General features: G+C 43.9%; 1 protein-coding gene across 2 annotated transcripts; it reads right to left on the bottom strand.

Moving 5' to 3' along the window:
- Nucleotides 1-434: 434 nt before the first annotated feature.
- Nucleotides 435-16,839, bottom strand: AKAP14 (A-kinase anchoring protein 14). Of its 2 annotated transcripts, XM_055438763.2 has the most exons (5): nt 9,904-10,070; nt 9,728-9,819; nt 4,063-4,242; nt 1,608-1,660; nt 435-570 (listed from the first exon to the last, which is right to left on the bottom strand). In XM_055438763.2, the coding sequence occupies exons 1-5, from the start codon at nt 10,058-10,060 to the stop codon at nt 441-443; spliced, it is 612 nt and encodes a 203-aa protein (XP_055294738.2). In that variant the 5' UTR covers nt 10,061-10,070; the 3' UTR covers nt 435-440. The 2 variants fall into 2 exon arrangements, with proteins under 2 accessions (XP_055294738.2, XP_088689792.1); XM_088833666.1 differs by lacking the exons at nt 435-570; nt 1,608-1,660 and adding an exon at nt 16,749-16,839 and having other exon boundaries at nt 3,998-4,242.
- Between the last annotated feature and the right edge of the window lie 242 nt (nt 16,840-17,081).

Here is a 17,081-nt window from a genome sequence, read left to right as displayed (position 1 = left end):
TGAGGCTTAACTTGCATTAAATAAAGGGAACTGTGAGTAGGGAAACCCTTCAGACTAGTTATATTATGAGCCGTAGAACTCTTGCCATTTTTCTGTTCCCCAGTTGTGCCCACAAAAGAGGTAAGTTCAGGCTGGAGACTCAGGCTCAAATGGGGGAACAAAGAGCCAAGGACCAATCTCAGTTTGGTCTGACAGGTGAATTTTATCTACTCCCTAAACTCAGCTTCTGTATCTATAAGATTCTGAGCGATACAGATAGTGACAGGAAAAACCTTTTAGAAAATAGAAGACAACTTAGTGGTTACTCTGCTAATGTAATGGAAGTTGCCAACTGGAAAATGAATGCAAAGACAATGCAGCTAGATTGTGTGTCACAAATTTATTATTCAATAAATATTCTGTGGTTTGATGTACAGTATCATATTTTTAATATGCTCTGATTAGAAATCTCCTAAAATATTCTGGAAGATTCCAATACTGTTGAATTGGAAGATATTTGGATCCATTAAAATACATTTGGCCTCAATAATGTCCCTTAGCCATTTTTCTCGAAAGCGAATCATTCCTGGTCTGCAGAGGAAGAAAAACAAACACAACAAAAGCTTTTAAAGGGAAACAAATGGATCCCTGAGCCAGGGATCCATTGATTCCCTGTTTACTCTGTTACATTACTAGTGAGCAAAATGCCTTTTGGGGGTGGGGGCAAAGATTGTCTCCATTCCTTAGGCCCAGTCAATAAAAGGGTGAGTTTATATGTAAAGATTCTGTAAGAGAGCTGCTATACAAATAAAAGGAATTATTGAATATTATTTATGAGTGCGTTCCATGTGATTGTGAAGTTTCCCATTGAAACAATAGACAGGACCTCCTTTGGCCCCACCCTACTCCAGTAACTAACCTCAAGTTGTTAGTCACTGAAAAGCAAGACATTACAGATAAAATCCATTTTCTAGAATAAAAGCAGAATCTTACTTTCAGCCTATCTTAATGGAGTAGGTGGTCCAAAGAAGACAAGTGACCATTACATAAATTATCTGTCACTGAAGGCTTTTCAAGGTAGCTCAGTGGTAAAGAATCTGCCTGAAATGCAGAAGACTCAGGTTCAATCCCTGGATTGGGAAGATCCCTGGAGAAAGATTTCCCAGTATTCTTGCCTGGGAAATCCCAAGGACAGAGGGGTCAGGAGGGCTACACTCCATGGGGTTGCAAAAGAGTGAGACACGATGTAGCAACTAAACAACAGCAACAACAAAACAGGCCCGTGGCTTCTTGGAGTGTAATGACCTTGTCCTGCTGCTGCTGCTGCTGCTAAGTCGCTTAAGTCATGTCCAACTCTGTGCGACCCCATAGATGGCAGCCCACCAGGCTCCCCCGTTCGTGGGATTCTCCAGGCAAGAACACTGGAGTGGGTTGCCATTTCCTTCTCCAATGCATGAAAGTGAAAGGGAAGTCATTCAGTCGTATCTGACTCTTAGAGACCCCATGGACTGTAGCCCACCAGGCTCCTCCATCCATGGGATTTTCCAGGCAAGAGGACTAGAGTGGGGTGCCATTGCCTTCTCCGACCTTGTCCTACTACCCTTTTAAAATCTCTAAATTTTCTTTACCTGTGAACTAATGAATGGCCCTCAAAGACATAAGAGACATCAATGGGTGTGTCCTGAGAGAAAAAGACAACTGTCAGCCAAGACCAGTCATACCAACTCATGATTTTTTCCACTGCTACATGTATCCATAAGTACACTCTTTAATTTCTAGAATTCATCTTCCCTGTGAATTGGAGATCTGTGGGTGGTAGTTCTTTGTCACTTTAAACCTGTGTTCCCCCAAAAGATCTTTTAGGCAATAAATACCTTAAGAGTCTCCACAAAATTGAAAACAAGTCAGGGGAGGCTGTGCTCTCATTACATGAGGAAGTCATGTGCCTTCTGTACGTGGTCCAGTTTACTCAGCCAACAGCACCAACTTACCTTGTAGAGACAGTTTAAGAATGAAACCATATAGATGAACACAGTTCAAAGACATTTTAAAAATGTCTTTTACAGTTATAATTCTGTCTTAGTGACCCTCATCCAGTGTACCATCCAAAATTATACTTGGAATTCTGAGCAAGAGCCTGGCTCCCAAGTCCTCTCTCTGCGTGGTCTCGTTTACCTCCAGCAGCCTTTCTTTCCAATCTTAGAGCATGACAGTTAGCAAGATAGCTGATGGTGGACTGTATGACCAGGAGAAATGAGAACTCCTTGCAGTCTACCTCTTTAGATCACTCCAGGTTCCAAACTCTCCAAATAGGTAAGTTTGTGCTAGGATAGGATGAATATAGAACATGGTTGGCTCACTATGGTGTGGTCATCTATAAAGCCTTAGAGTCAGGAGAGCCTCAAATAGCTTGTGAGAGGATGAAGGCAAAGGGGAAGTAACACTTTTATGTCTCCTGTATTCCAGGCGTCGTCATTAGTACCACCCTGGTTCTAAGGATCCTAACCCTGGATTCATGGGTGTCATTTGGACTCCTTTCACAGCAGCTGTCAACACATTTCATATTCAGTCAACCTAGTGGTGACAAGCAGTCATTCCTTCAAATACTCAGTGCCAACTATTTGCCAGGTCTTGTTTTACAGCAGCACCAAAATCCTTGCCTTCATGGAGCTTACATTCTGGTGGGGGTGCAGAGTATAACAAGGTAAGAAATTACATAGACGATCAGAAGGTCCAGTCAGAGGGAATAGCAAGTACGGAAACCCTGAGGTGGGACTCTACCTGGCTTATTTGAGGAGTAGCAAGATCAGAGTGGCTGGACCAGAGTAAATGAAGGGGCAGGGGTAATGGGAAAGCAGAAATAACAAGGGACCAGATCACATAAGGCCTATAGGCCCTCACTGCTCAGGGTGTCATCTGTGGATCTGCAGCATCAGCAGCTCCTGGGAGCTTTTAATAAAGCAGAAGCTCAGACCTGCTGAATCTGAATCTTCCTTTTAACAAAATACCTGAGTCACATGTATTTTGAAGTTGGAGAAGCATGTTGGAACATTCGAGGTGTGACATAACTTCGTTTTTCCAAGACTCCCTCTGGCTGGCTGAAAAGAGACAGGATGCAGGTAAAGGTGGAAGCAGAAAGACTGGCTAGAAGGCTATTGAAATAACTTTGGTGAGGGATGATGGTGTCTTGGCCCAAGGGGGTAGAGGTGCAGTGGGAAGAGAGGCTTGGATTGAGCGCCGACTTTGAAAGTAGGGCCAACAGGATTTCCTAATGGATGTGACTGAAAAAGAAGAGTCAAGGAAGATGACAAGGATTTTGGCCATCAGCTGAGATGAGGAAGGCATAGGTAGGTCAGACTTTGAAAGGAAAATCAGAAGTTCAGCTTTGGATACAGTAAGGGAGATGTTTAAATATCCAAGTGACAGAAGTCTGGTCTGGAGACAGAAATTTGGGAATCATAAGCTAGAGGTGGGGCTTCCCTGGTGGTCGAGAATCCTCCTGCCAGTGCAGGGGACACAGATTCGATCCCTGGTCTGGGAAGATTACACATACTGCAGAGCAACTAAGCCCATGCACCCTAGGCCTATGCTCTGCAATGAGAAGCCTGCACAGCACAATGAAGAGTAGCCCCTGCTCACCGCAAGAGAAAGCTCATACATAGCAACAAAGACCCAATGTAGAAAAAATAAATGTTTTTTAAAAAATAAGCTAGAGGCAGCATTTAAAGCCAGGAGACCGGATAAGATTGTGCAAGAAATGAGGCTAGAAAAGATATCCAAAGGCTGAGTTTCAGGACATGCAAACATGAAGAGGTGAGTGAGAGACGAGACCAGAGTAAACTGGTCAGTGAGGCAAGAGGAAAACCAGGAGAGAATGTTGTTGTTCTAGAAGCCAAATGGAACATTTCACAGAGGAGGGCGTGATCAGCGATGGCAGGTGCTACAGATGGGCTCCACCAGATTGAAGACAGGAATATGACTTTTTAGTTTCACAAGGAAGGGGCCATCAATGGCCTTGACATGCAGAGTCTGTTCTCATTGAAGTCTCACTGAAGGGAACAGGGCAGCCAAGGAAGCGCTTACCGGAGGTTTGTTTTTGTTGATCTTGATGGTGAAGTACACACTGGCAGTGATTTGGGTTATGGGTCTCCGAGCAGTTGGGATGCTCCACCGTACACAGTAGGTGTAGTAGAAGCTGTGAATCACATCTTCCTTCCTTAAAAACTCTGTGTAGTGCTTCCAGCGGCCTTGATACTCCCAATTCTATTTCACAGGAGAGAAGAAAAAGCACACAGAGGAAGAAAAGCAGACTTCTGTTCAGGTCTTCTCAGCGCACCCCAACCTTTTTGGCACTAGGGACCAGTTTCGTGAAAGACAGTTTTTCCACGGCCAGGGTTGGGGAGGGGGGAAGTTTTGGGGCTGATTCAAGTGCATTACATTTGTTGGGCACTTTTATTTCTAATCTAATGCCACCACTGATCTGACTGGAGGTACCTACCGGTCTGTAGCCTGCAGGCTGGGGACCCCTGTGTTGAAGGCAGCACACAACAGTAGGGATTATAGCCCCGCTTCTGGAATCCATTTCTAACCTTTTAGACTCGGGTTTGGGCTTCCCTGGTGGCTCAGAGGGTAAAGCATCTGCCTGTGATGCGGAAGACCCAGGTTCAATCCCTGGGTCAGGAAGATCCCCTGGAGAAGGAAATGGCAACCCACTCCAGTATTCTTGCCTGGAGAATCCCTTGGACAGAGGAGCCTGGTGGGCTACAGTCCATGGGGTTGCAAAGAGTCAGACACGACTGAACGACTACACTACACTACTACTACTAGACTGGGGTTCAAGCTACAGTCAACTCTCACTTACCTCCAAGGGTAGAGGAGAGAAAAGGTGGAGCTCAAATGGGAAATAAGCTAACAGTGCAGACATTGCTTGAGATTGGACGTTGGAGTGCAGGGACGCACACTCAGGTGTGTGTACATACACACTGCATGCATGTCCACAGTGACCTCCTTCCGGACCCTTACTTGGAAGGCAAGTTTGGTTAATTGGCAAATAACTAGAAAGTGCTTAGAACATGTGTTCTGCTCACTCCAGGAGACCTAAATGTGTTACTAAAAAGTAATGAGGCTGGGACTTCCCTGGTGGTCCAGTGCAGGGGGATGCAGGTTTGATCCTTGGTCGGGAAGCTAAGATCCCACATGCCTCCTGGCCCAAAACATAAGACAGAAACAATATTGTAACAAATTCAATAAAGACTTTAAAAAATAAAAGGAAAGTGATGAGGCTGATTTAGTCACCTGTTAGAGAAAACCAGACTCACTTCATTGCAGCCCTTGGTGGTAAGTAAAATAAGGTCAGAAAAGGAATAGGTCAGGATCATCCAGATGGCTTGGAGAAGCTTTCCCCCTCCAAAGCACACACCTTAATAACACCTCAGGTCCACACAAATCACGTTGCACCCTTGAGTCTTAGCACCAGGCCTTGAAAGCCGGAGGTATTCATCAAGTTCAGCAAAACCCCCTTGCTCTGGCCCTTGGGGCACAGAAAGCTTCCAAACTGAAAAAGATCCTAAGTTAAGATGAAGGTCCGCAGAAGGACGGGAGTAGGATTCTCTAGTAACCTCAGTGGTATCAGAAGAGAGTTTGGGAGGAGATGGTAAAAAGACTTCAGGCTTTCCTTTAAAAAATAAATATTGGGACTTCCCTGGTGGTCCAGTGGTTAAGAATCCATCTCCCAATGCAAGGGACGTGGGTTTGATCCCTAATTGGAGAACTAAGATGCCACATGCTGCGAGGAACCTAAAGCCTGTGCGACTGCATGCCACATGAAGAACCTGCATGCTGCAACAAAGACCCAGTGCAGACAAAATAGTAAAAAGAAACAAAAACTGTAGGCTGGCCTTCTGCCTCAGCTGATTTTATTTCAAACTTATACCCAATTGGCTGTTAGAGTTAGCTGGAGAGGAACATCACACTCTAAATTTCTTGAGATTAGGTCTGTGTGTTCTTACATAGATCATTATTCCTTTGACTGAAGGAGTCGACAGTCAACCCTATGAGGACCATTGGAGTATGCCTTTTATTTTCAACCTTTCTGTGTTATACTTGATACACTTTTTTAGGCCTAATGTTTAATCTGTCACAGAGACTTCTCTGATGGTCCAGTGGTTAAGACTGTACTTCCAATGCAGGGGGTGTGGGTTCAATCCCTGGTCAGGGACTAAGATTCCACATGCCTCTCAGTGCAGCCAATTTTTTTTTAATAATCTGTTACACAGTCACAGGCTCTGTAGCATTGGACTGGTCCCTAAAGATCATCTAACAGAGCCCCTCACTTTGCACATGAGGATCCTGGGACCTAGAAATGGGAAAGGACAAACAAAACAACTGGAACTGGGACCTGGGCTCCCAGCCAGCCAGCTCAGTGCTCTCTCCACCCCATCAGATGTCTCAGCTCTAGGATATTCTAAAGCGGGCTTAGACACAGTAAATTCAGCTGTCGCCATCAAGACAATCTCTTCCCATTTTTATCTCTATGCTGTGAGTGTGTGTTATCCCATGTTTTGTCATTTTTACATAACACTGCTTTATATACTCACTTCCAGGAAAAGAGTATTTCATTGTGCTATTCTGCCATGGATGGCTTAGACAATTACATACTATTAGGCACTCAAAATCAACAGGCACCTGGAAGTATATGCACAAAACTGTTATCCCTGGTAAGTGACATCTGAGGGAGTTGAACTGGATATTGTGGGGACAGAAGGGGGTTTTCACTGTCTACTTTGTGTCTTTTTGCTCACTGAGTTTTTTTTTAATAATGATATCTTAATTTTATTATGAAAATATTTTAAGTGTGTGATAGGCATGAGGGATTTTCCACGTTTTCTTGTATAAAAAACTTCTTTGTGTATTCTTGGGACTTCTCGGTGGTCCAGTGGTTAAGACTCCATGCTGCCAATGCTGGGGGCATGGGTTCAATCCCTGGTCAGAGGACTAAGATCCCACATGCCGTGCAGTGCAGCCAAAAGATAAAAATTAAAAAAAAAAATTTTAAAGAACTGCTTTGTGTGTTCTTGTTACCACATTGCATTGCTTAAGAAAATAAACCAGTTATGCCCACTGGCAGTGTATAAGTGTACCCGTTCCCTCCCCACAAACACACAAGCCTTCTGATACCAGATTGAATCATTCTTATTCACATTGTAACACCTTAAAATCTTTTGAATTTGCATTTTTCATTGATAGTAAGCTGTATTATTTTGGGAATCATAAAGGACTCTTCCTATTAACGGTGAGAAAAGTATATTAGACCTACAGTCAAAACTTCATTTTGCTGATTAATCAGAAAGACTTTGGACAAATTGACCAACCTCTCTGACCCTCAAGGTTCATCATCTGTAAAATGGGTACACTGAGGTTTGTTGTGAGGATTAAATGAGATAATGCTTGTGAAGTGCTTAGTGGTGCTTGGCACATTGCAGTGCTCACTCAGTAAATGGTAATAACTCCTAATTTGCCATCCCCTGGTGTGTGGTGAACTCTAAGAAATCTGCAGTAAGCTTGAGAAAGCTCTCCATTAGAAATGCCTGGCACTTAGATGGTAGACTTTACTTCTAGGGCTTGCTGCATTAGTAGGACTAGAAATGGTGGTTTTATATCAGGAGTTACATAGAGCTTCTAGCTTTTCCATCACCTTCTACTTTCTAATTTGTCTCTGTCCTCACAACAGTCCTACCAATGAGCAAGACAAATACTTTGACTTAGCTTTTCATCTGTGAAGAAATATGGCACAGAGCATAAATCTGTTCATATATTCAACACATATTTATAGAGCAGCTACCCTGGTGACTCAGCGGGTAAAGCATCTGCTTGCAATGCAGGAGACCTGGGTTCGATCCCTGGGTTGGAAAGATCTCCTGAAGAAGGGAACAGCTACCCACTCCAGTATTCTGGCCTGGAGAATTCCATGGACTATATAGTCCATGGGGTCGCAAAGAGTTGGACACAACTGAGCGGCTTTCACTTTCACTACTATGTACCCGAACTTTCTAAGGCCTGGGAACATGACAGTGAACAAAAATCTCTGCCCTCATGGACCATGTGTTCTGATGGCGGATAAAAGGCAATAGGGTAAATAAAATCTAATATCCTAGATAGAACTGAGTTCTGATGGAAAAGAAATAAGTCAGAGGAGAAATGGGTGCAATTTTAAATTAGGTGGCTGGGAAAGGCCTCAGTGAGCATAAAGCGTCTTAACAAAGACCTGAAGAGAGGGAAAACGTGACCCATGAGGGTAGATCTCAGGGGAGAGGGAACAGCAAGTGCAGAGACCCTGAGGTGGGAGCATGCCTGGCAGTTGAACTGCAAGCACAACTTGAGTGAGAAAGGTGACCAGGGAGAAGGTGGCAGGCGATGGGGTCTGAGCAGTCAGTTGGGAGGAGGCAGGGATGGAGACTTGGATCACATGGGGCCCTGTAGCCCAGGCAGGACTGACTTTTAGCCTTTTACTTGGGACCAGTAGGATCTCCAGAGGCATGGTTTCCTGCTTGTTCTCTGTCCCATTCAGTCTGATTCATAAACCCTGAGTGCAGCAGGCAGAACCTTTGGCCCAAACCCAAATGGGAGATGTTCTCCGAGTGGGAAGGCCCAAGGGGAACCAGAACTTTGCACCATTTGTCTTCATTGTGTTCCTGGTACCCCTTGCAATGGCAACAGCAGTCGTGCTGCTGGATCACAAATGGAGGGTGTGGAGTCCCGAACCCCTGACCTTTCCTCTTTCCCACTTGACTGGGGCCTTCCTGGGCCTGGGAAAGTGCCATTAGGCTAGAAGGCTTGGATGGACTGACCAGAGGAACAGAAACAGAGACAGCTGGACACTTCTTCCAGGCTCCGGGAGTTTGCCTCCACCAGTTTCAACTGGTTTCTCTTCCAAGGAAATAGAGTGAGTGGGGGTTTCAGACCAGTGTTCTTCTTCCACCCCGCCAGTATGCAAAGCAACCCAGGGCCTTCTCCCCAGAGCTGCCAGGATAAGCCCCACAAATAGGTCAGAGCCAGGACCAGGAGGAAAAAGAAAAGGAGTTAGGAGCATGTGCATCTGACTGTACAGTGAACACATTCCAGAGCTAAGTCAAAACGCCATGTGATCTCTCTACATCCCCTCTGTTAACGTGAGAACTCCAGAGCTGGGACTACAGAACCCCTGTTTTTAAAGAGGCATCTCCCTCCTTAGAAAGGATTCCCCAGTGGCTCAGTGGTAAGGAATCTGCCTACAATGCAGGAGACGTGGCTTCGATCCCTGGGTTGGGAAGATCACCTGGAGAAGGGAATGGCAACCCACTCCCATAATCTTGCCTGGAAAATCCCATAGGCAGAGGAACCTGGTGGGCTATAGTCCACAGGGTTGCACAGGTCAGACACAACTTAACAACTAAACAATTCCTTCTTAGGCCATTAGGCCCCCATTATAGGGCAGTGGCATGGGAAAATTGCTTAGCTGAGAATATCTGATTTTCTTAGGGAAGTGTACAGTGAAGACAATACAAACACTGGGAAATACGATCGTGCTGTGCACCTTCAAAGACTATCCCATCTTGATTTTGAAATCCAGATGAGACAGTTTTATTTATTCAAGTCACCTGTGGTATCATCACTTAGGCTTTCTAGCAGGACTTCCAACTTTTCATCAAACAGGATCCTTTTTGTCATTCTTTGCCCTTGTGTGCAAAGCTGGAGTGGCCAAAGGACTTACCAAAACAAACTCCTCAACTTGCTTACGGCCCTTTTCTTCTGTGAATTCACCATGGGTGATCCAGTTGATATTTCTGACGGGGTTTTCAGCTTCTGCAAACAAAGTATGAATGTATTAGTTACCTCCTAGTGGGGCATTACCTAACGAGACCATAGGCACCCAGACAGGTTTACTACCTTCTGCAGACTTGACAGCAGCAGTGATGGCATCCTTGGTCAAAGTTAGAGCTATTTCTGTTATGTCTTGAAGGTTTTCTGTAGCCTTCCCCTGGCTTGTAGAACCTTGATCCTCATTTGCTTCCTCCTTAAATCTGACATTTTTGGTCACATTCATTTTCTTTTCACTGGAAAAAGAAATTCAAGAAGTTACTTTGTGTGTGTGTGTGTGTGTGTGTGTGCATGCCTGTATAAACTCATCTTAAGTACAGACTATCTCTTGAAGAATCACAAGACACAGGAAATGGTTGTTGCCTCTAGGGAGGGTATTAAGTGTTAGGGTAGGAGGGGTCTCACTGTTTACTTTCTGTGCCTGGATGCTGAGATCTACTATTCCTAAAAACCAAGGATTTTCTGATTCTCATAACCATGAAGACTTAAGGAAGGTGTAGCCAAATTATTCCTAGCTTCCTTATAGTTCTAACAGTATTGATTTCTGCTGCTGCTGTTGCTAAGTCACTTCAGTCGTGTCCGACTCTGTGCGACCCCATAGACAGTCTTTATTAGAACTTCAACCCCCACGTTTCCTTGGTGGCTCAGTGGTAAAGAATCCGCCTGCCAATGCAGGAGATGTAGATTCAATCCCTGATCTGGGAAGATCCAACATGCCACGGAGCAACTAAGCTCCTGTGCCGCAACTATTGAGCCTGTGCTCTAGAGCCCAGGACCCGCAACTACTGAGCCCATGTGCTGCAACTACCGAAGGCCCTAGAGCCTGTGCTCTGCAACAAGAGAAGCCACCACAATGAGAAGCCTGTGCAGTGCAACAAAGAAAAGCCCCCACTTGCAGCAACTAGAGAAAGCCTGTGCAGCAATGAAGACCCAGCACAGCCAAAAATAAATAAAATTATAAAACAACAACAACAACTCAAAACCCTGATTTAGGCTACTGAGGGCATGTGGCTCTTGGAAGATAAAGTGAATTAAAAGGATTCGAGGCAGTACAGTAGAGGAGGGGTTGGCTTTTCAGTTTTTTTCCTCTTGGATTTTCCAGATATGCAATTATCTGTCAGAAACTATCTTTTCTTTTGCCATCTCTTTCCCTGCAATATATAAGTGTTAGCTTTGGGTAACACTTCCAGAAAAATGGAAGGAAAACGAGACAGTGGTTTCTTTAGCTTCAGGCTTCAAGGGGTGTGCATTTTGGTGTGGCACCAGTAAGTATGATGCTGGCTCAGAGCTTGAAATTTGTTAAGAAAATATTTGTCTGCTCCTATTTTAGTAAGATGTTTGTGTGTGTTAGTCACTCAGTCATGTCTGACTCTTTGCGACCCCATGGACTGTAGCCCGCCAGGCTCCTCTGTCCATGGAATTGTCAAGGCAAGACTACTGGAGTGGGTTGCCATTCCCTTCTCCAGGGGATCTTCCCAACCCAGGGACTGAAGCCACGTCTCCTGCATTATAGGCAGATTCTTCACCGTCTGAGCCACCAGGGAGGCCCAAGATGTTTGTAAGAGATAATTAAAATTTTCCAAGTGTGTTTAACACTTGTCCAGATTGTGGAAATTAGTTATCAGGACTGTAAAGGGTTCATCACAAAGCTAGAAGTCTTTGCACATTTTCCATCGTTTTCCCTTGAGTCTTGGAGTCTTTCTTTCCCTGCTGTGCTGAAGTCTCCTCACTGAGGAGCACTCACTTCTAGCATAGTTATAAACCCCCTGCAGGCAATCCCTGCTTGGGCAGTGCTCCCTGAAAGTGGCTCTCTCGCTCCTAAGGGAGCTATATATTTCTCTATAAATAGAAACTCCCAATTTGGGGTATTTAATGTGCCTCATTCCATTTAACTCTCAGCACAGCTGTGAGATTATGGCTGGACACCTATCTTGTGCCTTCCAGGCCCACTTTCCCCACCTCCCCTGCTCTCCAGCAGGGAACGCTGACCTGCCAGGACTGTAACAGTGGGCTGTCCGTGCTCTCTGGCTTCCAGGAGGTGCCACACAATGGGGAGATCAGGCTGAAAGAAGGAAAGTGAGCTCCAGGCAGGTATTCCCCTGGGGCTCTCCGCCTCCCGGGTTACCCCTAACTGGCTGCATGGAGGAGGTGGCCACCAGTCCCAGGACAGCTCGTTCACTTCTCAGTCTGATGAGGGTAACCATACTCTCCCCTGAACGTCATGGCCCCACTGTTACCAGCCCTAAGGAGCCATCCTCACCCTCCCTTCCCTACCCTCTGCCCATACCTTTGTAAATATTCCCTTTACTTAACCCTTCTCCCTGACTTTCTGTATGCCAGCAGTTTTCCCACTGGGGCCCTAAGTCATAAAAAGAGGGACTCTAGGATAGATCAACTAAACAGAAAATTAACAAGGAAACACAAACGTTAAATGATACAATAGACCAGTTAGACCTAATTGATATCTATAGGACATTTCACCCCAAAACAATGAATTTCACCTTCTTCTCAAGTGCGCACGGAACCTTCTCCAGGATAGATCACACCCTGGGCCATAAATCTAGCCTTGGTAAATTCAAAAAAATTGGAATCATTCCAAGCATCTTTTCTGACCACAATGCAGTAAGACTAGATCTCAACTACAGGAGAAAAACTATTAAAAATTCCAACATATGGAGGCTGAACAACACACTGATGAATAACGAACAAATCATAGAAGAAATCAAAATATGCATAGAAACAAATGAAAATGAAAACACAACAACCCAAAACCTGTGGGACACTGTAAAAGCAGTGCTAAGGGGAAGGTTCATAGCAATACAGGCATACCTCAAGAAACAAGAAAAAAGTCAACTAAATAACCTAACTTTACACCTAAAGCAACTAGAAAAGGAAGAAATGAAGAACCCCAGGGTTAGTAGAAGGAAAGAAATCTTAAAAATTAGGGCAGAAGTAAATGCAAAAGAAACAAAAGAGACCATAGCAAAAATCAACAAAGCCAAAAGCTGGTTCTTTGAGAGGGTAAATAAAATTGACAAACCACTAGCCAGACTCAAGAAACAAAGAGAGAACCAAATCAATAAAATTAGAAATGAAAATGGAGAGATCACAACAGACAACATAGAAATACAAAGGATCATAAGAGATTACTATCAGCAATTATATGCCAATAAAATGGACAACTTGGAAGAAATGGACAAATTGTTAGAAAAGTACACCTTTCCACAACTGAACCAGGAAGAAATAGAAAATCTTAACAGACCCATCACAAGCACGGAAATTGAAACGGTAATCAGAAATCTTCCAGCAAACAAAAGCCCAGGTCCAGACATCTTCACAGCTGAATTCTACCAAAAATTTAGAGAAGAGCTAACACCTATCCTACTCAAACACTTCCAGAAAATTGCAGAAGAAGGTAAACTTCCAAACTCAGTCTATGAGGCCACCATCACCCTAATACCAAAACGTGACAAAGATCCCACAAAAAAAGAAAACTACAGGCCAATATCACTGATGAACATAGATGCAAAAATCCTTAACAAAATTCTAGCAATCAGAATCCAACAACACATTAAAAAGATCATACATCATGATCAAGTGGGCTTTATCCCAGGAATGCAAGGATTCTTCAATATCCACAAATCAATCAATGTAATACACCACGTTAACAAATTGAAAAATAAAGACCATATGATTATCTCAATAGATGCAGAGAAAGCCTTTGACAAAATTCAACATCCATTTATGATAAAAAAAAACCCTCCAGAAGGCGGGAAAAGAAGGAACATTCCTCAACATAATAAAAGCTATATATGACAAACCCACAGCAAACATTATCCTCAATGGTGAAAAATTGAAAGCGTTTCCCCTAAAGTCAGGAACAAGACAAGGGTGCCCACTCTCACCATTACTATTCAACATAGTTTTGGAAGTTTTGGCCACAGCAATCAGAGCAGAAAAAGACATAAAAGGAATCCAAATTGGAAAAGAAGAAGGAAAACTCTCACTGTTTGCAGATGACATGATCCTCTACACAGAAAACCCTAAAGACTCTACCAGAAAATTACTAGAGCTAATCAATGAATATAGTAAAGTTGCAGGATATAAAATCAACACACAGAAATCCCTTGCATTCCTATACACTAATAATGAGAAAATAGAAAGAGAGATTAAGGAAACAATTCCATTCACCATTGCAACGAAAAGAATAAAATACTTAGGAATATATCTACCCAAAGAAACAAAAGAACTATATATAGAAAACTATAAAACACTGGTGAAAGAAATCAGAGAGGACACTAATAGATGGAGAAATATACCGTGTTCATGGATTGGAAGAATAAATATTGTGAAAATGAATATATTACCCAAACTAATTTATAGGTTCAATGCAATCCCTATCAAGCTACCAACGGTATTTTTCACAGACCTAGAACAAATAATTTCACAATGTGTATGGAAATACAAAAAACCTGGAATAGCCAAAGCAATCTTGAGAAAGAAGAATGGAACTGGGGGAATCAACCTGCCTGACTTCAGGCTCTACTACAAAGCCACAGTCATCAAGACAGTATGGTACTGGCATAAAGACAGAAATATAGATCAATGGAACAAAATAGAAAGCCCAGAGATAAAGCCATGCACTTATGGACACCTTATCCTTGACAAAGGAGGCAAGAATATAAAATGGAGAAAAGACAGTCTCTTTAACAAGTGGTGCTGGGAAAACTGGTCAGCCACTTGTAAAAGAATGAAACTAGAACACTTCCTAACACCATACACAAAAATAAACTCAAAATGGATTAAAGATCTAAACATAAGACCAAAAACTATAAAACTCCTAGAGGAGAACATAGGCAAAACACTCTCCGACATAAATCACAGCAGGATCCTCCATGACCCACCTCCCAGAATGTTGGAAATAAAAGCAAAAATAAACAAATGGGACCTAATTAAAATTAAAAGCTTCTGCACACCAAAGGAAACTATAAGCAAGGTGAAAAGACAGTCTTCAGAATGGGAGAAAACAATAGCAAATGAAGCAACTGACAAAGAATTAATCTCAAAACTATACAAGCAACTCCTGCAGCTCAATTCCAGAAAAATAAACGACCCAATCAAAAAATGGGCCAAAGAAGTAAACAGACATTTCTCCAAAGAAGACATACAGATGGCTAACAAAGACATGAAAAGATGCTCAACATCACTCATAATCAGAGAAATGCAAATCAACACCACAATGAGGTACCATTTCACGCCAGTCAGAATGGCTGCTATCCAAAAGTCTACAAGCAATAAATGCTGGAGAAGGTGTGGAGAAAAGGGAACCCTCTTACACTGTTGTTGGGAGTGCAAACTAGTACAGCCACTATGGAGAACAGTGTGGAGATTCCTTAAAAAACTGGAAATAGAACTGTCATATGATCCAGCAATCGCACTCCTGGGCATACACACCAAGGAAACCAGATTTGAAAGAGACATATGTACTCCAATGTTCATCGCAGCACTGCTTATAATAGCCAGGACATGGAAGCAACCTAGATGTCCATCTGCAGACGAATGGATAAGAAAGCTGTGGCACATACACACAATGGAGTATCACTCAGCAATTAAAAAGAATACATTTGAATCAGTTCTAATGAGGTGGATGAAACTGGAGCCTATTATATAAAGTGGAGTAAGCCAGAGAGAAAAACACCAATACAGTATATTAATGCATATATATGGAATTTAGAAAGATGATAATGATAACCCTGTATACGAGACAGCAAAAGAGATACAGATGTATAGAACAGTCTTTTGGACTCTGTGGGAGAGGGCAAGGGTGGGATGATTTGGGAGAATGGCACTGAAACATGTATATTATCATATGTGAAATGAATTGCCAGTCCAGGTTCGTTGCATGATACAGGATGCTCGGGGCTGGTGTACTGGGATGAACCAGAGGGATGGGATGGGGAGGGAGGTGGGAGGGGGGTTCAAGATGGGAAACACATGTACACCCAGGGCAGATTCATGTCAATGTATGGCAAAACCAATACAATAATATAAAGTAAGTAGCCTCCAATTAAAATTTAAAAAAAAAAGAAAAAAAAGAGGGACTCTAGTTACCATGTGAACCAGGAAGCCAACCTCACACCAGGGCATCCAGCTCCACAGCCTGCCTCTTCTCACCCTGCCCTCCTCCCTGCCCTCCACGCTTCACAATGAGTGATGACCTCATCACTGTGAGTCTCTTTCAAGAAGGTCATCCTTTCTTCCCTTTCTGGACATCATCACTGGTCCCAGGTTGTGGTGGGTGCTGTACTAGGCAACCCAGCTCCCCTGGGTACAGTGGAGGCATGGACAGGGTCATCCTTTGGGGGAAAACGGAATCTTCCCAGGCAGCCCATCCCAGAGTGAGAAGGGACTGAAGGGTCGGGGTAAGTGTGTCTGGAGGCCTTTAGCCCTCGAGAACTGGCTCTACTACCCCGAGGCCCATGCCAATTTGGCCAAAGCAGTTTGTCATAAACCCCATCCAGCAACGTGATCCTTCAGAAAATGGCCCATTTGGCTACTTGGTTATTCAGTGACTTGACTTTCAGTAAATTGCCTCTTGATGAATTGACTGGAAGCCAAATCTGTGCCCTTCAAACCCAGCAAATTAGCGGGGGCCTTGTCTACAGAAGGACCCCGGGAGCAGGGCTCAGGAGCCAGTTCCCATCTTATCTTTGCATGCCTGTGGACCACAGACCCACAGCCTCCCTCCCACTGGCCTCTCCTAGCTCTTTCTCCCCCTCCCCTACCTAATGAGAGACCAGAAGGCAGAATGGCTATGAAGGGCTGGGGTCAAGTTTGAGGTGTGAGTGACGAATCAGGAAAATAAGTGCAGGCCCCTATTGCAGAGCCCTCCCACCCTTCATAACCCTCAATACCTGAGTGACCGGATCATTGGATCCTGGATCCTCGTATGAAACAGCAGCAGCCCGGGGAAGCCTCAGGAAGAGTCTCTGGGCAGCTTTTCCCTAGGCTTCCTGGCTGGAATGTTTACATGTGCTACCAAGGCAACACCAATTTCAGCCAATAAGAATCAAAGCCCAAATGATTGACTTCTTCTGTTAGTGAGAGAGGGGGCTAGTCAGGTCACAGCAGCAATCTGACCTATGGATCAGGACTAGGCTGTCCTGTCCATGCTAGCTTCCCCCTAGCAGGTGGGCTTGCAGGGCTGCACCAGGAGTAGTGAGCCTCGCAACTGGTATATACTGGGA

The sequence above is a fragment of the Moschus berezovskii genome, chromosome X (genome assembly GCF_049115385.1).
Source record: "Moschus berezovskii isolate FMDL1 chromosome X, NW_MosBer_1.0, whole genome shotgun sequence".
Taxonomy (NCBI): domain Eukaryota; kingdom Metazoa; phylum Chordata; class Mammalia; order Artiodactyla; family Moschidae; genus Moschus; species Moschus berezovskii.
This window is presented reverse-complemented; position numbering and strand designations above follow the sequence as displayed.

What these genes read in the sequence shown, in the direction of transcription:
- AKAP14 (XM_055438763.2), bottom strand. Translation starts at nt 10,060, where the DNA reads ATGAATGTGACCAAAAATGTCAGATTTAAGGAGGAAGCAAATGAGGAT. An exon ending in AAGTTGAGGAGTTTGTTTTG is followed by an intron (nt 4,243 to 9,727) that starts GTAAGTCCTTTG and finishes CCTGTGAAATAG; the next exon opens with AATTGGGAGTATCAAGGCCG. An exon ending in GGCCATTCATTAGTTCACAG is followed by an intron (nt 571 to 1,607) that starts GTAAAGAAAATT and finishes CTTCCTCTGCAG; the next exon opens with ACCAGGAATGATTCGCTTTC.